The sequence below is a fragment of the Heptranchias perlo genome, chromosome 20 (assembly GCF_035084215.1).
Source record: "Heptranchias perlo isolate sHepPer1 chromosome 20, sHepPer1.hap1, whole genome shotgun sequence".
Taxonomy (NCBI): Eukaryota; Metazoa; Chordata; class Chondrichthyes; order Hexanchiformes; family Hexanchidae; genus Heptranchias; species Heptranchias perlo.
In genome coordinates this window covers 49,988,984-50,012,736 of record NC_090344.1, presented here as the reverse complement: position 1 = coordinate 50,012,736, position 23,753 = coordinate 49,988,984, and the positions used below count along the sequence as shown (strand labels likewise).

The following is a 23,753-nucleotide window of genomic DNA, read 5'->3' as shown; positions in this document are numbered from 1 at the left end:
GGTGGGAGAGGGACACCGCCCCCTGCTGGTGGGAGAGGGGACACCGCCCCCTGCTGGTGGGAGAGGGACACTGCCCCCTGCTGGTGGGAGAGAGACACCGCCCCCTGCTGGTGGGAGAGGGACACCTCCCCCTGCTGGTGGGAGAGGGACACCGCCCCCTGCTGGTGGGAGAGGGACACCGCCCCCCTGCTGGTGGGAGAGGGACACCCCGCCCTGCTGGTGGTAGAGAGACACCGCCCCCTGCTGGTGGGAGAGAGACACCGCCCCATGCTGGTGGGAGAGAGACACCGCCCCCTGCTGGTGGTAGAGGGACACCGCCCCCTGCTGGTGGGAGAGGGACACCGCCCCCTGCTGGTGGGAGAGGGACACCGCCCCCTGCTGGTGGAGAGAGACACCGCCCCCTGCTGGTGGGAGAGGGACACCGCCCCCTGCTGGTGGGAGAGGGACACCGCCCCCTGCTGGTGGGAGGGGGACACCCCGCCCTGCTGGTGGTAGAGAGACACCGCCCCCTGCTGGTGGGAGAGAGACACCGCCCCCTGCTGGTGGGAGAGAGACACCACCCCCTGCTGGTGGTGGAGGGACACCGCCCCCTGCTGGTGGGAGAGGGACACCCGCCCCCTGCTGGTGGGAGAGGGACACCGCCCCCTGCTGGTGGGAGAGGGACACCGCCCCCTGCTGGTGGAGAGGGACACCGCCCCCTGCTGGTGGGAGAGGGACACCGCCCCCTGCTGGTGGGAGGGGGACACCGCCCCCTGCTGGTGGGAGAGGGACACCGCCCCCTGCTGGTGGGAGAGGGACACCGCCCCCTGCTGGTGGGAGAGGGACACCGCCCCCTGCTGGTGGGAGAGGGACACCGCCCCCTGCTGTGGAGGGGGACACCGCCCCCTGCTGGTGGGAGAGGGACACCGCCCCCTGCTGGTGGGAGAGAGACACCGCCCCCTGCTGGTGGGGAGGGACACCGCGCCCTGCTGGTGGGAGAGAGACACCGCCCCCTGCTGGTGGGAGAGAGACACCGCCCCCTGCTGGTGGGGAGGGACACCGCGCCCTGCTGGTGGGGGAGGGACACCGCCCCCTGCTGGTGGGAGGGAGACACCGCCCCCTGCTGGTGGGAGAGAGACACCGCCCCCTGCTGGTGGGAGAGGGACACCGCCTCCTGCTGGTGGGAGAGGGACACCGCCCCCTGCTGGTGGGGAGGGACACCGCCCCCTGCTGGTGGGAGAGAGACACCGCCCCCTGCTGGTGGAGAGGGACACCGCCCCCTGCTGGTGGGAGAGGGACACCGCCCCCCTGCTGGTGGGAGAGGGACACCGCCCCTGCTGGTGGGGAGGGACACCGCGCCCTGCTGGTGGGAGAGAGACACCGCCCCTGCTGGTGGGAGAGAGACACCGCCCCCTGCTGGTGGGGAGGGGACACCGCGCCCTGCTGGTGGGGGAGGGACACCGCCCCCTGCTGGTGGGAGAGGGACACCGCCCCCTGCTGGTGGGAGAGAGACACCGCCCCCTGCTGGTGGGAGAGAGACACCGCCCCCTGCTGGTGGGAGAGACACCCCCTGCTGGTGGGAGGGACACCGCCTCCTGCTGGTGGGAGAGGGACACCGCCCCCCTGCTGGTGGGAGAGGGACACCGCCCCCTGCTGGTGGGGAGGGACACCGCCCCCTGCTGGTGGAGAGAGACACCGCCCCCTGCTGGTGGGAGAGGGACACCGCCCCCTGCTGGTGGGAGAGGGACACCGCCCCTGCTGGTGGGAGAGGGACACCGCCCCCTGCTGGTGGGAGAGGGACACCGCCCCCTGCTGGTGGGAGGGGGACACCGCCCCCTGCTGGTGGGAGAGGGACACCGCCCCTGCTGGTGGGAGAGGGACACCGCCCCCTGCTGGTGGGAGAGGGACACCCCGCCCTGCTGGTGGTAGAGAGACACCGCCCCCTGCTGGTGGGAGAGAGACACCGCCCCATGCTGGTGGGAGAGAGACACCGCCCCCTGCTGGTGGTAGAGGGACACCGCCCCCTGCTGGTGGGAGAGGGACACCGCCCCCTGCTGGTGGGAGAGGGACACCGCCCCCTGCTGGTGGGAGAGAGACACCGCCCCCTGCTGGTGGGAGAGGGACACCGCCCCCTGCTGGTGGGAGAGGGACACCGCCCCCTGCTGGTGGGAGGGGGACACCCCGCCCTGCTGGTGGTAGAGAGACACCGCCCCCTGCTGGTGGGAGAGAGACACCGCCCCCTGCTGGTGGGAGAGAGACACCACCCCTGCTGGTGGTAGAGGGACACCGCCCCCTGCTGGTGGGAGAGGGACACCGCCCCCTGCTGGTGGGAGAGGGACACCGCCCCCTGCTGGTGGGATAGAGACACCGCCCCCTGCTGGTGGGAGAGGGACACCGCCCCCTGCTGGTGGGAGAGGGACACCGCCCCCTGCTGGTGGGAGAGGGACACCGCCCCCTGCTGGTGGGAGAGGGACACCGCCCCCTGCTGGTGGGAGAGGGACACCGCCCCCTGCTGGTGGGAGAGGGACACCGCCCCCTGCTGGTGGGAGAGAGACACCGCCCCCTGCTGGTGGGAGAGGGACACCGCCCCCTGCTGGTGGGAGAGGACACCGCCCCCTGCTGGTGGGAGAGGGACAACCGCCCCCTGCTGGTGGGAGAGGGACACCGCCCCCTGCTGGTGGGATAGAGACAACCGCCCCCTGCTGGTGGGAGAGTGACACCGCCCCTGCTGGTGGGAGAGGGACACCGCCCCCTGCTGGTGGGAGAGGGACACCGCCCACTGCTGGTGGGAGAGAGACACCGCCCCCTGCTGGTGGGAGAGGGACACCGCCCCCTGCTGGTGGGAGAGGGACACCGCCCCCTGCTGGTGGGAGAGGGACACCGCCCCCTGCTGGTGGGAGAGAGACACCGCCCCCTGCTGGTGGGGGAGAGACACCACCCCCTGCTGGTGGTAGAGGGACACCGCCCCCTGCTGGTGGGAGAGGGACACCGCCCCTGCTGGTGGGAGAGAGACACCGCCCCTGCTGGTGGGAGAGGGACACCGCCCCTGCTGGTGGGAGAGAGACACCGCCCCCTGCTGGTGGGAGAGGGACACCGCCCCCTGCTGGTGGGAGAGAGACACCGCCCCCTGCTGGTGGGAGAGAGACACCGCCCCCTGCTGGTGGGGGAGGGACACCGCCCCTGCTGGTGGGAGAGGGACACCGCCCCCTGCTGGTGGGAGAGGGACACCGCCCCCTGCTGGTGGGAGAGGACACCGCCCCCTGATGGTGGGAGAGGGACACCGCCCCCTGCTGGTGGGAGAGGAACACCGCCCCCTGCTGGTGGGAGAGAGACACCGCCCCCTGCTGGTGGGAGAGGGACACCGCCCCCTGCTGGTGGGAGAGGGACACCGCCCCCTGCTGGTGGAGAGGGACACCGCCCCCTGCTGGTGGGAGAGGGACACCGCCCCCTGCTGGTGGGAGAGGGACACCGCCCCTGCTGGTGGGAGAGGGACACCGCCCCCTGCTGGTGGGAGAGGGACACCGCCCCCTGCTGGTGGGAGAGAGACACCGCCCCCTGCTGGTGGGGAGAGACACCGCCCCCTGCTGGTGGGAGAGGACACCGCCCCCTGCTGGTGGGAGAGGGACACCGCCCCCTGCTGGTGGGGAGAGGGACACCGCCCCCTGCTGGTGGGGGAGAGACACCGCCCCCTGCTGGTGGGGGAGAGACACCGCCCCCTGCTGGTGGGAGAGGGACACCGCCCCCTGCTGGTGGGGAGAGGGACACCGCCCCCTGCTGGTGGGAGAGGGACACCGCCCCCTGCTGGTGGGAGAGAGACACCGCCCCCCCTGCTGGTGGGGGAGAGACACCGCCCCCTGCTGGTGGTAGAGGGACACCGCCCCCTGCTGGTGGGAGAGGGACACCGCCCCTGCTGGTGGGAGAGAGACACCGCCCCCTGCTGTGGGAGAGTGACACCGCCCCCTGCTGGTGGGAGAGAGACACCGCCCCCTGCTGGTGGGAGAGGGACACCGCCCCCTGCTGGTGGGAGAGGGACACCGCCCCCCTGCTGGTGGGAGAGGGACACCGCCCCCTGCTGGTGGGAGAGGACACCGCCCCCTGCTGGTGGGTGAGGGACACCGCCCCCTGATGGTGGGAGAGGGACACCGCCCCCTGCTGGTGGGAGAGGAACACCGCCCCCTGCTGGTGGGAGAGAGACACCGCCCCCTGCTGGTGGGAGAGGGACACCGCCCCCTGCTGCTGGGAGAGGGACACCGCCCCCTGCTGGTGGGAGAGGGACACCGCCCCCTGCTGGTGGGAGAGGGACACCGCCCCCTGCTGGTGGGAGAGGGGAGACCGCCCCCTGCTGGTGGGAGAGGGACACCGCCCCTGCTGGTGGGAGAGAGACACCGCCCCCTGCTGGTGGGGGAGAGACACCGCCCCCTGCTGGTGGGAGAGGGACACCGCCCCCTGCTGGTGGGAGAGGGACACCGCCCCCTGCTGGTGGGAGAGGGACACCGCCGCCTGCTGGTGGGAGAGGGACACCGCCCCCTGCTGGTGGGGGAGAGACACCGCCCCCTGCTGGGCCGTGGGAGAGGGACACCGCCCCCTGCTGGTGGGAGAGAGACACCGCCCCCTGCTGGTGGGAGAGAGACACCGCCCCCTGCTGGTGGGAGAGAGACACCGCCCCCTGCTGGTGGGAGAGGGACACCGCCCCCTGCTGGTGGAGAGGGACACCGCCCCCTGCTGGTGGTCGGGAGAGGGACACCGCCCCCTGCTGGTGGGAGAGGGACACCGCCCCCTGCTGGTGGGAGAGGGACACCCGCCCCCCTGCTGGTGGGAGAGGGACACCGCCCCCTGCTGGTGGGAGAGGGACACCGCCCCCTGCTGGTGGGAGAGGACACCGCCCCCTGCTGGTGGGAGAGGGACACCGCCCCCTGCTGGTGGGAGAGGGACACCGCCCCTGCTGGTGGGAGAGGGACACCGCCCCCTGCTGTGGGAGAGGGACACCGCCCCCTGCTGGTGGGAGAGGGAGACCGCCCCCTGCTGGTGGGAGAGGACACCGCCCCCCTGCTGGTGGGAGAGAGACACCGCCCCCTGCTGGTGGGAGAGGGACACCGCCCCCTGCTGGTGGGAGAGGGACACTGCCCCTGCTGGTGGGAGAGGGACACCGCCCCCTGCTGGTGGGAGAGAGACACCGCCCCCTGCTGGTGGGAGAGAGACACCGCCCCCTGCTGGTGGGAGAGAGACACCGCCCCCTGCTGGTGGGAGAGAGACACCGCCCCCTGCTGGTGGGAGAGAGACACCGCCCCCTGCTGGTGGGAGAGAGACACCGCCCCCGGGATGGTGGGAGAGAGACACCGCCCCCTGCTGGTGGGAGAGGGACACCGCCCCTGCTGGTGGGAGAGGGACACCGCCCCCTGCTGGTGGGAGAGAGACACCGCCCCCCTGCTGGTGGGAGAGGGACACCGCCCCCTGCTGGTGGTAGAGGGACACCGCCCCCTGCTGGTTGGAGAGGGACACCGCCCCCTGCTGGTGGGAGAGAGACACCGCCCCCTGCTGGTGGGAGAGAGACACCGCCCCCTGCTGGTGGGAGAGGGACACCGCCCCTGCTGGTGGGAGAGACACCGCCCCTGCTGGTGGGAGAGGACACCGCCCCCTGCTGGTGGGAGAGGGACACCGCCCCCTGCTGGTGGGAGAGGGACACCGCCCCCTGCTGGTGGGGAGAGGGACACCGCCCCCTGCTGGTGGGAGAGGGACACCGCCCCCCTGCTGGTGGGAGAGGGACACCGCCCCCTGCTGGTGGGAGAGGGACACCGCCCCCTGCTGGTGGGAGAGGGACACCGCCCCCTGCTGGTGGAGAGGAACACCGCCCCTGCTGGTGGGAGAGAGACACCGCCCCCTGCTGGTGGGAGAGGGACACCGCCCCCTGCTGGTGGGAGAGGGACACCCGCCCCCTGCTGGTGGGAGAGGGACACCGCCCCCTGCTGGTGGGAGAGGGACACCGCCCCCCTGCTGGTGGGAGAGGGACACCGCCCCTGCTGGTGGGAGAGGGACACCGCCCCCTGCTGGTGGGAGAGGGACACCGCCCCCTGCTGGTGGGAGAGAGACACCGCCCCCTGCTGGTGGGGAGAGACACCGCCCCCTGCTGGTGGGAGAGGGAACACCGCCCCCTGCTGGTGGGAGAGGGACACCGCCCCCTTGCTGGTGGGAGAGGGACACCGCCCCCTGCTGGTGGGGGAGAGACACCGCCCCCTGCTGGTGGGGGAGAGACACCGCCCCCTGCTGGTGGGAGAGGGACACCGCCCCCTGCTGGTGGGAGAGGGACACCGCCCCCTGCTGGTGGGAGAGGGACCACCGCCCCCTGCTGGTGGGAGAGAGACACCGCCCCCTGCTGGTGGGGGAGAGACACCGCCCCCTGCTGGTGGTAGAGGGACCACCCCCTGCTGGTGGGAGAGGGACACCGCCCCTGCTGGTGGGAGAGAGACACCGCCCCCTGCTGGTGGGAGAGAGACAACCGCCCCCTGCTGGTGGGAGAGAGACACCGCCCCTGCTGGTGGGAGAGGGACACCGCCCCCTGCTGGTGGGGAGAGGGACACCGCCCCCCTGCTGGTGGAGAGGGACACCGCCCCCTGCTGGTGGGAGAGGAACACCGCCCCCTGCTGGTGGGTGAGGGACACCGCCCCCTGATGGTTGGAGAGGGACACCGCCGCCTGCTGGTGGGAGAGGGACACCGCCCCCTGCTGGTGGGGGAGAGACACCGCCCCCTGCTGGTGGGAGAGGGACACCGCCCCCTGCTGGTGGGAGAGAGACACCGCCCCCTGCTGGTGGGAGAGAGACACCGCCCCCTGCTGGTGGGAGAGAGACACGCCCCCTGCTGGTGGGAGAGGGACACCGCCCCCTGCTGGTGGGAGAGGGACACCGCCCCCTGCTGGTGGAGAGGGACACCGCCCCTGCTGGTCGGGAGAGGGACACCGCCCCCTGCTGGTGGGAGAGGGACACCGCCCCCTGCTGGTGGGAGAGGGACACCGCCCCCTGCTGGTGGGAGGGACACTGCCCCCTGCTGGTGGAGAGAGGACACCGCCCCCTGCTGGTGGGAGAGGGACACTCCCCCCTGCTGGTGGAGAGGGACACCGCCCCCTGCTGGTGGGAGAGGGACACCGCCCCCTGCTGGTGGGAGAGGGACACCGCCCTGCTGGTGGTAGAGAGACACCGCCCCCTGCTGGTGGGAGAGAGACACCGCCCCATGCTGGTGGGAGAGAGACACCGCCCCCTGCTGGTGGTAGAGGGACACCGCCCCCTGCTGGTGGGAGAGGGACACCGCCCCCTGCTGGTGGAGAGGGACACCGCCCCCTGCTGGTGGGAGAGAACACCGCCCCCTGCTGGTGGGAGAGGGACACCGCCCCCTGCTGGTGGGAGAGGGACACCCGCCCCCTGCTGGTGGGAGGGGGACACCCGCCCTGCTGGTGGTAGAGAGACACCGCCCCCCTGCTGGTGGGAGAGAGACACCGCCCCCTGCTGGTGGGAGAGAGACACCACCCCCTGCTGGTGGTGGTAGGGACACCGCCCCCTGCTGGTGGGGAGAGGGACACCGCCCCCTGCTGGTGGGAGAGGGACACCGCCCCCTGCTGGTGGGAGAGGGACACCGCCCCCTGCTGGTGGGAGAGGGACACCGCCCCCTGCTGGTGGGAGAGGGACACCGCCCCCTGCTGGTGGGAGGGGGACACCGCCCCCTGCTGGTGGGAGAGGGACACCGCCCCCTGCTGGTGGGAGAGGGACACCGCCCCCTGCTGGTGGGAGAGGGACACCGCCCCCTGCTGGTGGGAGAGGGACACCGCCCCCTGCTGGTGGGAGGGGGACACCGCCCCCTGCTGGTGGGAGAGGGACACCGCCCCCTGCTGGTGGGAGAGAGACACCGCCCCCTGCTGGTGGGGAGGGACACCGCGCCCTGCTGGTGGGAGAGAGACACCGCCCCCTGCTGGTGGGAGAGAGACACCGCCCCCTGCTGGTGGGGAGGGACACCGCGCCCTGCTGGTGGGGGAGGGACACCGCCCCCTGCTGGTGGGAGGGAGACACCGCCCCCTGCTGGTGGGAGAGAGACACCGCCCCCTGCTGGTGGGAGAGGGACACCGCCTCCTGCTGGTGGGAGAGGGACACCGCCCCCTGCTGGTGGGGAGGGACACCGCCCCCTGCTGGTGGGAGAGAGACACCGCCCCCTGCTGGTGGGAGAGGGACACCGCCCCCTGCTGGTGGGAGAGGGACACCGCCCCCTGCTGGTGGGAGAGGGACACCGCCCCCTGCTGGTGGGGAGGGACACCGCGCCCTGCTGGTGGGAGAGAGACACCGCCCCCCTGCTGGTGGGAGAGAGACACCGCCCCCTGCTGGTGGGGAGGGACACCGCGCCCTGCTGGTGGGGGAGGGACACCGCCCCCTGCTGGTGGGAGAGGGACACCGCCCCCTGCTGGTGGGAGAGAGACACCGCCCCCTGCTGGTGGGAGAGAGACACCGCCCCCTGCTGGTGGGAGAGGGACACCGCCTCCTGCTGGTGGGAGAGGGACACCGCCCCCTGCTGGTGGGAGAGGGACACCGCCCCCTGCTGGTGGGGAGGGACACCGCCCCCTGCTGGTGGGAGAGAGACACCGCCCCCTGCTGGTGGGAGAGGGACACCGCCCCCTGCTGGTGGGAGAGGGACACCGCCCCCTGCTGGTGGGAGAGGGACACCGCCCCCTGCTGGTGGGAGAGGGACACCGCCCCCTGCTGGTGGGAGGGGGACACCGCCCCCTGCTGGTGGGAGAGGGACACCGCCCCCTGCTGGTGGGAGAGGGACACCGCCCCCTGCTGGTGGGAGAGGGACACCCCGCCCTGCTGGTGGTAGAGAGACACCGCCCCCTGCTGGTGGGAGAGAGACACCGCCCCATGCTGGTGGGAGAGAGACACCGCCCCCTGCTGGTGGTAGAGGGACACCGCCCCCTGCTGGTGGGAGAGGGACACCGCCCCCTGCTGGTGGGAGAGGGACACCGCCCCCTGCTGGTGGGAGAGAGACACCGCCCCCTGCTGGTGGGAGAGGGACACCGCCCCCTGCTGGTGGGAGAGGGACACCGCCCCCTGCTGGTGGGAGGGGGACACCCCGCCCTGCTGGTGGTAGAGAGACACCGCCCCCTGCTGGTGGGAGAGAGACACCGCCCCCTGCTGGTGGGAGAGAGACACCACCCCCTGCTGGTGGTAGAGGGACACCGCCCCCTGCTGGTGGGAGAGGGACACCGCCCCCTGCTGGTGGGAGGAGGGACACCGCCCCCTGCTGGTGGGAGAGGGACACCGCCCCCTGCTGGTGGGAGAGGGACACCGCCCCCTGCTGGTGGGAGAGGGACACCGCCCCCTGCTGGTGGGAGGGGGACACCGCCCCCTGCTGGTGGGAGAGGGACACCGCCCCCTGCTGGTGGGAGAGGGACACCGCCCCCTGCTGGTGGGAGAGGGACACCGCCCCCTGCTGGTGGGAGAGGGACACCGCCCCCTGCTGGTGGGAGGGGGACACCGCCCCCTGCTGGTGGGAGAGGGACACCGCCCCCTGCTGGTGGGAGAGAGACACCGCCCCCTGCTGGTGGGGAGGGACACCGCGCCCTGCTGGTGGGAGAGAGACACCGCCCCCTGCTGGTGGGAGAGAGACACCGCCCCCTGCTGGTGGGGAGGGACACCGCGCCCTGCTGGTGGGGGAGGGACACCGCCCCCTGCTGGTGGGAGAGGGACACCGCCCCCTGCTGGTGGGAGAGAGACACCGCCCCCTGCTGGTGGGAGAGAGACACCGCCCCCTGCTGGTGGGAGAGGGACACCGCCTCCTGCTGGTGGGAGAAGGACACCGCCCCCTGCTGGTGGGAGAGGGACACCGCCCCCTGCTGGTGGGGAGGGACACCGCCCCCTGCTGGTGGGAGAGAGACACCGCCCCCTGCTGGTGGGAGAGAGACACCGCCCCCTGCTGGTGGGAGAGAGACACCGCCCCCTGCTGGTGGGAGAGAGACACCGCCCCCTGCTGGTGGGAGAGGGACACCGCCCCCTGCTGGTGGGAGGGGGACACCGCCCCCTGCTGGTGGGAGAGAGACACCGCCCCCTGCTGGTGGGAGAGGGACACCGCCCACTGCTGGTGGGGGAGGGACACCGCCCCCTGCTGGTGGGAGAGGGACACCGCCCCCTGCTGGTGGGAGAGAGACACCGCCCCCTGCTGGTGGGAGAGAGACACCGCCCCCTGCTGGTGGGAGAGGGACACCGCCCACTGCTGGTGGGGGAGGGACACCGCCCCCTGCTGGTGGGGAGGGACACCGCGCCCTGCTGGTGGGAGAGGGACACCGCCCCCTGCTGGTGGGAGAGGGACACCGCCCCCTGCTGGTGGGGAGGGACACCGCCCCCTGCTGGTGGGAGAGGGACACCGCCCCCTGCTGGTGGGGAGGGACACCGCCCCCTGCTGGTGGGGGAGGGACACCGCCCCCTGCTGGTGGGAGAGGGACACCGCCCCCTGCTGGTGGGAGAGGGACACCGCCCCCTGCTGGTGGGTGAGGGACACCGCCCCCTGCTGGTGGGAATGTGATGCTCTGACTGGAATGTGAGCCCCGAGAGCAGGTTTTCAGAGCACATTCTGAGCCTGTGAATTCACCCGTGCCTCAATTTCTCTGTTGGGAAGAATTAAGTCGAGAAACCTCCACGGTCTGGAAGGTGCAGAGAGGGGCGATAAGACTGATTCCCACTGTCAGAGGAGTGAGGTGTGGGGAAAGATTGGAAAACCATGAAAGGAAGTCAATGACAGGGCCATGATCAAGATCGGTCCGATACCCAGTGGGTGAGAAAGGTTAACCATGTCCTGCAGGACAAAGGGAAACAGGTACTAAATGGCAAGTTCAGGACTGATGTCAGGAAACACTCCTTCACACCCAGTGATTTCAATCACCTCATATTTAACTGCTTTGTACAGAGATTTGGGAATGTCTTGGAAAAGAGAGGCATTGGCAGCAGATCGAGTGGAAAATTTAAGGGAGAATCAGAATGATATTTGCGGTGGTGAGCAATTCGATTTTGAGGTGGACTTTCCGGTCCTCTGTTCGAACACAGCTGGAATGGTCCCCAGGTTGGGGAGAGGAGGCAAACACTCGGGAATCATTCATGCTGCAGTGAGATGCTTGGCCGGGCGGACTCGTAGGTTTCTACAGAAAGACGAGCTCGACGGGTCAAATCGCCTCTCTCACCTGTCCTGATCTTTGTGATCCTTGAATGCAGCATTTTCTCTTTTTATCGCAGTTGCAGTATTTTTCTCCAAAGTCTAAATATCCTCTGCGACCACTGTGGGGAGCCAGACTCCACTCCATTGAGCTGAGTATAAAAACACTGGTCTGTGTTTCAAATCCCCATGCTTTTGTTTCAGACCCTCCATGGCTTCGTCCCTCCCGACCTCAGGAAATTCCTCCAGCCTGACAGCCCCCCCGAACCCTCCATTCCTCCGACATCAGCCTCTTGCTCACCATTGGTGGCCGTGCCTTCAGCTGTCTCATCCCGACATTCTGGAATTCCCTCCCTGAAACCCCCTGCATTTCCACCTCTCTCTCCTTCAAAGATCTCCTTAAAACCCAGCTCTTTGACCCAGCCCTAAGGCACCCCTCCTAATATCTCCTTCTTCGGCTCGGCGTCCATTTATTGAACCACTTTGGGATGTTTCCCCATGTTGAAGGCACTAATAATGCAAGTTGTTGTCAAACAGCTCAGTGTCCCAGGGACGGTCAAAGTGCTGGTCTCCGAGCAGATCCCAAGCAACGAGTCACTTGTTGTTTAAAGGTTGTTTAAAAGCTGTGATTCCAACTTTTGTCTTCTGGCTGCAGATGGCTCCTGTAGTTGGTGAAGCTCTGCGCAGGCCAGCGACTCTGGGGACAAGCTGAGCCCTCAGCCACCTACCCCACCAACTGTATAACTCCCTATATTTCTTTTATTTCAAAATATTCTTTATTTCATAGAATTTAAAGGTGCACACTGTTCAATGCAAATATCACAATTCCAAACCAGTCCATTTCAAACCAAGAACCAGATCGTCCACTAAGTGATCTCATTATTACAATTCAAACACAGTATTTCTTATGATTCATGGTGAACAATACAAGGTGGGGTGGCCTTACACGGCGGCCTTTCCCCATCAAGCCTTTGCATAAGCCACACCTCGCCTCAGTGCGTCCCGCAGCACGTACTCCTGGACCTTGGGGTAGGTCAGTCGGCAACACTCGGTCATGGATAGCTCCTTCAGCTGGAAGACCAAGGGGTTTTGGCGGACCAAAGGGCCGAGTTGATGGTCTTCCAGCCGCAGATGATGTCTGTCTCGTTGTGCGTCCCTGGGAACATCCTGTAAAGCACGGCGTCCTGTGTAACCGAACTGTTTGGGATGAACCGGGACAGATATCAACACATCTCTCTCCACACCCTCTGCGCAAAGGAGCAGCCGATCAGGAGGTGGAAGATGGTCTCGTCCCCGCCACAGCCTCGAGGGCAGCTCGCGATGGCACTGAGATCCCGTGCGTGTTGGAAGGACCGCACTGGGAGGACCTGGTGCCTGTTGGTCAGTTCCGGCAACGAGACGTTCTGCCAAATGGCATCGACCGTCTGGTCAGGGAAGAAACCGTTCGAGCCCACCCTCTCCGTTCCTTGCAGAACTCTTAGAATGTTTTGTGTCGACCACTGTCTGATGGCCTTGTGGTCAAAGGAGTTCCTCCTCAGGAACTTCTCCACCTGGGACAGGTGGGTGACGACGGTCCAGCTGGACGGGACGTCCTGCGCCTGCTCGGCCAGCGTGGCCAAACCCAGCCTTCTCTGTGTGTTAGAAACCCAGCACGTCGTGACGCTTGGTGTTTGCGTACTGGGGCTCTACACACATCCTGAGGCAGCCACGCACAAAGGTGGCCATCAGGATCAGAGTAGCACTGGGGACGGACTTCCCCCCCCCCCCCCCCCCACACTTTGTCTGGGGGCTTGTACATGGTGACCCTGCGGACACGTTCTACCTCAGACCTCCACACAAAGTGGGAGACAGCTCAGGGGACTACGACGGCGGAGTTGTGGGGAATGGGCCAGACTCTGGCCCCTTAGAGCAACACCGCGAGTACCTCACTCATTATCACCAGGTTCCTGCCGGTTATGGAGAGGGATCGGCTCACCCACAGACCAAGCTTCTGTTTGGCCTTTGGTGATCTGTTCCTCCCAGTTCTTTGTGCAGGCCAGAGCTCCCTACCCCCGCCCCAGCTCCGAACCAGATCCCCAGGAGCCTCACACTGCCACCTCCTGAGCTTGCCCTTCGCTTCTCTTGCAATACCAGTGGCCCCTCACTTATATTACAATGCCACCCCAGAGTCCGAGCAGCCTCGACACCAGTACTGCAATGTTTAGGGGGGGTGTAAGAGTTAATGTTGCAATATCTTTTTATTCAGTGCTCAGATTGACAGCAGGTGAGTCAGTTGCTGTTGCAGGGTTGCACAGGGTAGTGACGCACTCTCCCCTCAGGAGACGTTTACACATTAAAAGGAAGGTGGCAGTTTCTTTCGGCCAGCCCAGTGGGGGGGAGTTGGTAATCTTGTTGAAGAAAATCACTCAGCTGCAGACGCACTCTGTTTTCTCACAGCTGATTCCTGCTCATGGAATCTTGAATAAATCTTGAGGTGTTGAAGAACTCCATCTGTAGCTTTATAATATATACACGCAACGCTCAATATCCTTCAGAATGTGCCTGATTGTCCTTATATCGTGTAGCTGATGCCCAGTAGATAATACACACCGACTTTGGGATTCTCCCCGGTATTCTCAGTGTTATTGGTGTTTGAATGATGTGGCAAACTTCAGTTCAAGTCATATGATTCGATCTCAGAAATTGTCCGTCAGCCCTAACACTGCCTGTCCTCTCAAAAAAACACAAACAGCAGTAAACTACGGTTTATATCTATCAATTATACTGGTTAATATATGCTGCAGTGTGTTACAAGATACCAGTGCACCTCAGGGCACACTATGTAGAGCATAATAGTGAGCAGGGAGTGTGGTACATGCAGGATAACAGAGAGCGGGGAGTGTGGGACATGCAGGATAATAGAGCTGAGAGTGTGGTACATGCAGGATAATAGAGCTAAGAATGTGGTACATGCAGGATAATAGAGCTAAGAATGTGGTACATGCAGGATAATAGAGCTAAGAATGTGGTACATGCAGGATAATAGAGTGGGGAGTGTGGTACATGCAGGATAATAGAGCTAAGAATGTGGTACATGCAGGATAATAGAGCTGAGAGTGTGGTATATGCAGGATAACAGAGAGCGTGGAGTGTGGTACATGCAGGATAACAGAGCCCAGAATGTGGTACATGCAGGATAACAGAAAGCGCAGAGTGTGGTACATGCAGGATGATGGAGAGCAGGGAGTGTGGAACAAGCAGGATAATACAGCAGAGAGTGTGGTACATGCAGGATAATAGAATTGAGAGTGTGGTACATGCAGGGTAACAGAGCCCGGAGTGTGGTACATGCAGGATAACAGAGAGCTGAGAGTGTGGTATGTGCAGGATGACAGAGCCCGGAGTGTGGTACATGCAGGATAATAGAGTTGAGAGTTTGGTGCATGCAGGGTAATAGAGCTGAGAGTTTGGTATATGCAGGATGAGAGAGAGCTGAGAGTTTGGTCCATGCAGGATGAGAGAGAGCTGAGAGTTTGGTACATGCAGGATGAGAGAGAGCTGAGAGTGTGGTACATGCAGGATGAGAGAGCTGAGAGTTTGGTACATGCAGGATGAGAGAGAGCTGAGAGTGTGGTACATGCAGGATGAGAGAGCTGAGAGTTTGGTACATGCAGGATATGAGATCTAGCTGTTACTATGCTCTTGAGGTTCATGAATATCATCTCAGCTCCAGTGTGTTGGAGACCTAACCCACCAACTCACTCTGCCATCTGTGGGAAAATGTTTAATATCTGCAGAAGATTAAAAGACAGATGTTATCCTGAATCCTCTGTTATTCTGTGTGTGACATACTCATGATCTATCTCTGTTATGCTGTAAGTGGTGGTTAATGTATCAGGAGCACCTCCCAATCCCTCAGCCGCAGCAGAGGTGTGTGTCCCCTCTGTGCTGTGGAGTGCAACGTGGGTTTTCAAACAACTCCCTACTGATTGCAACTGTTGTGATGAACAGGTGCCACACGGAGGGAAGGGGAGGGGAAGGAGCAGTTGATCAGACCCAAGAAGTAACAAGGAGGCTAAGAAACAAGAATTTTCTAAACATTTTATTTTTCATGTAATAAATAATGAATCTCGATAATGCTCATTAGTGCACCGTCCAACATTTACTAAACAGGTATTTAAAAATATATAAAGTACTTTCCTTCTTAAGGAAATTAGCAGGTAGAGTTCCCTTAAAACAGAGAATAAAGTCACACTTTCTGTTGCTTTCTTTGAGGGAGCTGCACGGTGGGAGCCCAGAGCGATTGTGATAGTTACAGAAAATACAGGACCAGCCAGTACCTCATCTTCAGCCTGAGGTGGACTCTCAGACTCCCTCCGTTCTCTAACGCAGTCAGTGCTGCAAAAACTAACGTATCGTCAAAAGGTGCCTCCCGTGCAACAAAGTAATACTTGAGGTGAAGACGTTTTCTCAGTAATATTCTGGCTCAGAGTCTGCATTTGAGAGTAAACATTGGAATGTTCCAGAAGCCTGGGAAGGCTCAGAATGAAATGGACGAGTTCGTAGAAGGAAGAGCAGCATTTTCTATCCTCAGGGATGGGTCCCAATGAACCATCTCCAAAACCGATGGTGTAACCAAACCAAGAGCTGGTGTGGGCATGATTGGACTGTGTTAACTCAAAAAACGTTAGCTTTAAAGTACTGATTTTTATATATTAAGCTGTTGGCAGAGACAAGCTCCCCAAGACAAGCAGCAGGAAGTTTGCAGTTCTGGAGGCAGCCATCCTGTCGTGAAAGTTTTGCACCAGTGATTGGGAGATGACTTCATCGTGTGTTAGTGCCATTGGGAAAGTTAACTTGTAAATAGTGAAATCAATGAGGTTTAGAGGAAGGGACTGAGTCTGGGGTTACATCCCCAACACGTACTACAGCTGCCACAAAAGTGACGCATCGGATGGCCAGCTCCAGATGGGCTACAAATGCTGCTTTTTTTTTTGAGTGGCAATGGCAGGCACAGATTTAAAGCCGTTGTGTCCTTAAATTTCATTAACACACTTAATGGCTCATCGCACATGCATAAAATGGTACTTGCTGACTTAATTTGACACTGAGACACTCCAAACTGTTTGTAAAGGACAATTCAGCTTTAAACACATTGTGCCATTACCCGCTCTCCTTGTCTGTTGACACTGTCCAATTGGACAGTCCAAGAACCAAACATAAACTGTCTGGCATTCTGAGGGTCTGTCTGTGAGCTGCTCACACACTTGCTGGTTGGTGTGGATCATCAGCGCCCAGTTGGATAGAGATGAGATGAATGGGAGCTGTTGTGAGCAGTGAGGTTTCCACATTCTCTTGGTTCAATGCCATTCCCTAGTGACAGAGCACTTCCGTTTCAAACTGCAACAACTGTCCCATGAAACCAAAGTTTGGGGAGATGACACCTCTTCGCTGCTTGACAAAGTCGAAGGCTTCTTCCAGGCGCACTCTCTGTGTCCGGATCAGGTACGCCAGGCAGATGGTGGCAGACCTGGAGATCCCTGCCTGGCAGTGCACCAAGACTCGGCCACCACTGTTCTTCACTGAATCTAATGGGAGCAAAGAGGAAAGGCTCGTTAATACACAGCATGGAGAGAACGGGCACATCACAGTGTTATCCAAACTCCCTTGTTGAGTGTTATCTTAATCCCAAATAACGACCAAATAACTTGGACATGAGCAACCCACAAGCAGAATGCAGATACTACACTGCAGATACTTCAGTGATCAAGGAATGAAGAGCATGCTTTGATAGCAATGGTGGATCCTCTCTGAAAAGTTTGCAGATCGGATGCACACTGGGTCTCTTTCCGGTGCTTAATGTCTCCCCCCATCCATGCCTAAACGATGAATGGAACTGATCAATTCCTGCCCACTGTGCTGAAGAGCTCAAATCCCAGGGGACACAAGTTACAAATCAGGAAGTTAGGAGATAAGATCGGAGACAGGCGGAGGTCTCTCACCCGAAGAGTGCCGTTGTTGTGGAATGAGTTACCAAGGAAGGACAGTAAGCAGACAGTGTAAATGGGATCAGGAGACAATTCAATGCTTCCTGGACGGACAGGAATGGTGGATAGGTGGGATTGATCTATCAAAATGGGACAGGTTTATTGGACCTAATGGCCATTCCAGTTCTTAAACATCTCATGATCCTAGCCCCGGAACTAGAGGCAGGATGAACTCAGTGAAAGTTGCCACTTACCAATAAAATCAATGGCTTCCTGAAACCAGGCGCTGATGTCGGCCATGTGATTGTCCTCCACGGGGATACACTTATACTGGAAGACTCCCTCAAAATAGTTGGGGCAGTTGGAGGAGACGTTGAGCAGCGCCGTGATTCCCAAGGACTGCAGGGTCTCTTTCCGAGAGGAGTGATAGGCACTGCCCAGATACAAGAAAGGCAGAATCTCCACCGGGCCACCCTGGAACCAAACACATTCGACAGCATGAGAACGACAGCCAGCACCAGCAAAGAACACCACCATTAAAAATTATCATGTCTGGTAAAATAGCTGCAAAGACTACACGGGGGTCTCTTGAACCAAAGTTATAAAATTAAATTAAAGCTACACTATGCCTAGGTTAATATTAAAGCTTATAAGTTATATGATAAATAAAGGCCAAACTTCCTGGCCAATTGTGGACCAATGCTCTCCTGGCCGGCCTCCCACCTTCCACCCTCCATAAACTTGAGCTCATCCAAAACTCTGCTGCCCCGTATCGCAACTCGCACCAAGTCCCGTTCACCATCCCCCCTGTGCTCGCTGACCTACATTGGCTGCCTGTCTGGCAACACCTTGATTTTAAAATTCTCATCCTCATGTGCAAATCCCTCCATGGCCCTCGCCCCCCTCCCTATCTCTGTAACCTCCTCCAGCCCTACGACCCTCCGAGATCTCTGCACTCCTCCAATTCTGACCTCTTGTGCATCCCCGATTTTCATCGCTCCACCACTGGCGGCCGTGCCTTCAGCTGCCCGGGCCCTGAGCTCTGGAATTCCCTCCCTAAACCTCTCCGCCTCCCTCTCCTCCTTTAAAACGCTCCTTAAAATCTACCTCTTTGAACAAGCTTTTGGTCACCTGTCCTAATATCTCCTTATGTGGCTCAGTGTCAAATTTTGTCTGATAATCGCTCCTGCAAAGTGCCTTGGGGCGTTTTACTCCGTTAAAGGCGCTATATAAATGCAGGTTGTTGTTGTTACATGATAAATGTAAAAAGATTTATATCCTGTCTCTGTGCCACTAATTTTGACGTTGCCTATCCCCTCCCCCACTTCCTCTCCAACCCACCCGGCCGTCAATGGTGCAATTTGAATCCAATAGGGAACAATAAGAGGACTGGCAGTTTCCCTTTCCTCTGACACCCCCTCCTCTCCCTCCTGGCGAGGTGTCCCTGTCTCTCTCTCTCTCTCTCTCTGGGGGTTCTCACCTGATCATAAAGCGGGGTCCCTCTGGCTACCAACGTCGGTACGGACAAACCCTGTGGGCAGGACGGCGCACAAGAGCTGAGGTTTTCGGTGCACATCTCCGGGAACAGTGAGTGGAAAGTCTCATAACCTCCTGCGGGGGGGGGGGGAGAAACACAATGTCACATTAATCTAAGTGGAACCGTCCAAAACACAAGAAGAAGTGAGAAAATTCGAGCGTTGAATCAGACCCTGATTCTCGGAATTAATCATCATTATCAGATCCGCTTGGAATCAGAAGTGGGAATATTCTGGATTCAGTATGGCGTGTTTTTGATTCACGGAAAGAGTGTTTCACAGAAAAGGATTGGAGGAATTTCAAACATTCCGCCCTCGGTTGTTAACTGGAGAGATCCTCTCCTCTCCGGGGTGACAATCCGGACCATTTGGGGGCTTGATTTAATGACCGGGTCCGTGCGGCACCTTCTGCACTGCTGTTAAAAGTACCGGCGAACTTCTGCATCAAATTCATTGGGGGAGGCCGGGGGGTGGGGGGGGGAGAGGGAATGAAAGGACGGACCGGCGACACAGTGATGGGACAATGTGCCACATTCACAGCCCGCAGCCCCGACAGGAACTCGTTATCAATTGGAAAGCGTGGGCTTTAAACATTTAAAACTCGAAATTTACCCGCTCGGTTCCGCAAGAATTAACCGATTTACTAAAGTGTTAAAATGCTGAGATTTTGAGGTAATAAAGTCGCTGTTCGTCCAGTTTGCTTTAGTTCCAGAAACTAGTTCTGAGTGTGCGTGTGGGATGAGGAAAGCAGCATCTTTACACAAAGTTTATGAACATTTCGGGGCAATGTCTCGCCCGGTGGAAAACATCCAATCCTCATTGATCATCAAATAAAGATTCTGGGGAATGTGGAGAATTGAAAACGTTTCCAGGGACTGATGACTTGACCATCGATGGGAGTGTGGCGCCTGCTCTGAGCTGCTCAGTTTGCCCTCGCTTGTATCTTGGGATCTTACCTTTCAGAAAGCAAATCTGAATTCTGCTGGTGTCCAGTTCGGCGTTGAGGGTGTTCAGGACCAGCCTGGCCGTGTTGTCCCTGCCCAGTGTAGCCGAGCTCATGCTTCTCTCGTCCAGCACCAGGACCCTGGAGTAGCGACCGCAGCTCAGGCTGGCTCGGAGGCTCTCCTCGGGCAGGATGCATTCCAGGGCGATGGCTCCTTTCGACCTGCGCTTGACGATGGTGTTACAGTAGACGTTGTGCGAGCCCCTTATGTGAGAGGCGTTGAAACTGAGGAAGGATCGGCAGTCGAGGAGGAGAAAGCCGCCCTGCTCCTCCACCAGTAACTGCACCAAGTGACAGCTCTCAATCTCCAGCGATTCCGTGGTCACCATGATGGGAGCGGGGAAAGTTGGCGGTAACGAAGGAATGAAATTTCTGTTCTGATCTGTTTCTCTTCCTTATCCTCCTTCACAGGACACTCAGGAGTGAAGTCAGGGCTTCTGTTAAAAATAAGTAATTGGGACGGTTAACAGCTACAGCACTTCTCCGTTTGGTTAACATTTGGAAACAGCTCCTGACTAAAATATCATCTTTACACAAAAGGTAACTTTCTGAATGTGATACAAAATATTAAAAAAAAACTTTTAGATTTCTTAGTTATTTTTGATTCCAGGAGCACTAACAGTGAGAACCAAAGCCAGCACGAATTTACTAGCCACTGTTTTTTTTTTACCAGCTGTCTAGGGGTGAATTATATTTATGTAAATATTTACAGCAAAAAACTAACAGGTTCTGGCATTTACCGCTTGAGTCAATTCCAATTAAAGATGGATTGTGTGATCTAATTAACTGAGGAAAGTCTGCATACTTACAGTCGGTATTAAGCAGAATTAAAGTTGGGCCGCGGGGTTAAATCCTCTTCTCGCCTAGTTTCTGCAAATCCGCTAAACTCTGGTGCTGCCGTTTTATAGTCTCTCCGCCCGGAACCCCCGCTGGGACGCGCCATATAAGGCCGCTGACGTCACGGGGAGTCCCCGCCCGTTTTTTGCCCAAACAAGGACGTGTGTCGTCACTGCACGTGGGCCCAGGAAACACCCCGCACGGACGATGACGTATCAGGCACCCGTGGGAGGCGGGGACACGGACACGTTCATTCAACGAAAATACCCTTTTCTTTTTTCTGTGATTTTGGAAAAGTGGCGGGCGAGGGGGGCGAGGGTTTCAGAGGGAGGATTCCCCCCTTCCCGCCCCACACCCTCTTTCCCTGTCACACTGGGGGATTTATCAGCAACACCCTCTCCCAGTGCTCACTGCTCAGATCATACTTACTGACAGCCACTCACTGGGAAAGTGCCCACTGCGTCCAGCTGCTCGGGAGCCCCATGGCACACATGGATGCATCCTTGGGGTTGGAAACAGCTCCTGACTAAAATGTCACCTTTACACAAAAGGTAGCTTTCTGAATGTGATACAAAATAGAGTTTAGAAGGTTCAGGGGTGATCTGATCGAAGTTTGTAAGATATTAAGGGGAACGGACAGGGTGGATGGAGAGAAACTATTTCCGCTGGTTGGGGATTCTAAGAGTAGGGGGCACAGTCTAAAAATTAGAGCCAGACCTTTCAGGAGTGAGATTAGAAAATATTTCTGCACACAAAGGGTGGTAGAAGTTTGGAACTCTCTTCCGCAAACGGCAATTGATACTAGCTCAATTGCTGAATTTAAATCTGAGATAGATAGCTTTTTTGGCAACCAAAGGTATTAAGGGATATGGGCCAAAGGCAGGTATATGGAGTTAGATCACAGATCAGCCATGATCTTATCAAATGGCGGAGCAGGCTCGAGGGGCTGAATGGCCTACTCCTGTTCCTATGTTCCTAAGAACACTCAGAGTGGATTTGCTTTCCATTCCACTCAGTTTGGGGTTACATTCAGGGTGGTGTGACAGCCTTGACATAATTTTTCATCACTGCCACAGGATAGTGGTTTGTCCGCCTCCAATCCGATACAGCCCCGAGTGGTTCCACTCACCACTTTGGCTCTCACACAGGGCGATGACTGAGATCTAATTTCAGGCAAGGATGACAGGGCTCACTCGTGCTGTATGAAGTCACCTCCACCTTGGCCCATTCTCTTCCTACAGCGCCTCTTGTTTTTTTTCAGATTTTCCAGCAGATTGCAAGAGAAGTTTTGCTGCCACAAGGAACTTGGAGATAGCTGCCCAAGAAAACAATCGCAATCAACGTATAACCACTGGATACACCACAGAGAATGTACATTCATCCATCTGTTTCCTGAATGAGAGAGGCACTCCAAACAATGACTTACATTTACATAGTACCCTTCATGTAGAAATGTTTTACAGGCAAAGAGGGGGACACTGAGCAGGAGAATAGAAAGTTTGGGGAGTCCAAAGTGGATTTGGGAGGAGTGAAACATAGGAGCTGAAAGACTAACATCTGATGGTGGAGTGGGGGGAGTAGGGGGATAAGCAACAATCCAAAGTTGAAGATTACTTAGGTAACAGGAAGAGAGGGCGCAGAGGGATTTGAAAGTGAGGATAAAGACGTTGTAGGAGAGGCAATGGGTGGAGGTTGGCAAGGACAGGGTGGTGGGTGAGTGAGATATACCTAGACCCCAGACTTCTGGGTTTACTGGAATTTGGGACTGGCGGAGGAAGTGGGGCCAGAGAAGTCATAACTGTTTAAGATGAGTGGGGGATGACCAGTTGGGTTGATTTGGATGTTGAGTTAAGTTCCACCATTATTTTAAGGGGAAATCCCATCCAAATTAGGTCAAATTGGGTATTCAGTAATCTAACTTGAACTGGACCAACTTATGTTACTTTATGTTCTGAATTCGATTCAGTGCTCTGTAGTTCTGAAGATTTTATTCAGTAGAGAACATACTGTGCGTCACCCTATTCTCAGTCACATATTTTGATTGCGACACAGTAGGAATTAAGTACGAAGCCGCGTTGCATTCCCCCCAACTTCTGAGTTATGTTTTTTCTCTCCTGTCTAAAGGGCAGGGTGGTGCTCACTGCTACTCTGCTAGATGTGGGACTGAACGTCCAAGATGGATTCACTCTCTGAAAAGAGAAGACTCCAGAAGGAATGTTGATCAAGCCTGTGGTTCAAACTTGTGACCTCCAGGTTGAGTCCAAAGGTCCACTGCTCATTTCTAGAGCTAATTTCAAGGAGGAATTACCAATAACTGTCTGGATTGTAATTTCTATTTAAATAAACATTCTGTTTTCATCATCATGCTGTTCTTTATCTTTGTTGCACTTTTGACACTTCGTTCTCAAATGCAGTGACAGGAAGTGCATAGCAAAAAAACAAAAACAAGACGTCATACATTTCCTGTGAAAACTTCCTGAAGATATTATTATATCCTGAACACTGTGTGTTGAAACAATTAAAGGTTAAAAATGGCCCCTAGCCCATAGTACCAATGGACTCACTTTTCTCTGGTATCTCGCATTGTGATAACTCTTTCTCAACATACCTGACCTTCCAATGTCATGCAAGATCGGAAGGAAACAACAGCATGAGAAACATAGAGAGCCACACCTTAAGTCTAAATCCTTCATACAAAGTGTGTTGGGGCAAAGGAAAGGGTTCAATGGTAGGAGGAATGTTGTAAGACCTTTCCTCAAGAATGAACTCTTGCCTCTGAATCAGATGGCAGCAGTTTCAAGCTTGACGCCAAGACTGGAACACATAAGCCCCAATTTTAACCCCCCACGCCAAACAAGAATGCACCGTGCCGGGGTGGGGGGTATAAAAATATGGACAGCGTGACACTCACCATTTAAACAGCTGTGTCTCGGGCAGCATGAGGCCCTTGACCCAGGCAGATGAGGGCCTCATTGACATTCAAACATTGGGGTCTGATGATGTCAATCAGACCCTGTCGTGATTTTAACCTGCAGCAACAAGGTCGGTGTATGGTGCCGGCCTTGGCAGGGAGACCCAGCGCAGAGGATCAGCAAGCCCAGAAGAAGGGAGAAAAGGTCCAATTATGTTATTTTTGAACGGTTTTCTTGGAGGCCACGCAAAACAGGAATGCTCCTCCAGGCCCTGAAAGAAATCCTTCCGCTTGCCCGCCCCAGGATTCCCGCAATCCTCCGGGTCCCCCCTCATTACTTATCTTG

General features: G+C 59.0%; 1 protein-coding gene and 1 long non-coding RNA gene across 2 annotated transcripts; one reads left to right on the top strand and one right to left on the bottom strand.

Annotated features, from left to right (window-relative positions):
• Window positions 1-15,221: 15,221 nt before the first annotated feature.
• On the bottom strand, window positions 15,222-20,570 carry LOC137335851 (dual specificity protein phosphatase 1-A-like). The gene is made up of 5 exons (XM_068001332.1): window positions 20,469-20,570; window positions 19,613-20,096; window positions 18,602-18,732; window positions 17,376-17,595; window positions 15,222-16,722 (listed from the first exon to the last, which is right to left on the bottom strand). The coding sequence occupies exons 2-5, from the start codon at window positions 19,986-19,988 to the stop codon at window positions 16,508-16,510; spliced, it is 942 nt and encodes a 313-aa protein (XP_067857433.1). The 5' UTR covers window positions 19,989-20,096; window positions 20,469-20,570; the 3' UTR covers window positions 15,222-16,507.
• LOC137335852 (uncharacterized) lies at window positions 19,111-22,857 on the top strand. Its single transcript, XR_010966522.1, has 2 exons — window positions 19,111-20,199; window positions 21,758-22,857. It is a non-coding gene; the product is annotated as an uncharacterized lncRNA (long non-coding RNA).
• Window positions 22,858-23,753: the final 896 nt, after the last annotated feature.

Coding starts and splice junctions, on each gene's coding strand:
- LOC137335851 (XM_068001332.1), bottom strand. CDS start 19,988: ATGGTGACCACGGAATCGCTGGAGATTGAGAGCTGTCACTTGGTGCAG. Junction 18,733..19,612: donor TCAGATTTGCTTTCTGAAAG/GTAAGATCCCAA, acceptor CCCCCCCCGCAG/GAGGTTATGAGACTTTCCAC. Junction 16,723..17,375: donor GGAAGCCATTGATTTTATTG/GTAAGTGGCAAC, acceptor TGCTCCCATTAG/ATTCAGTGAAGAACAGTGGT.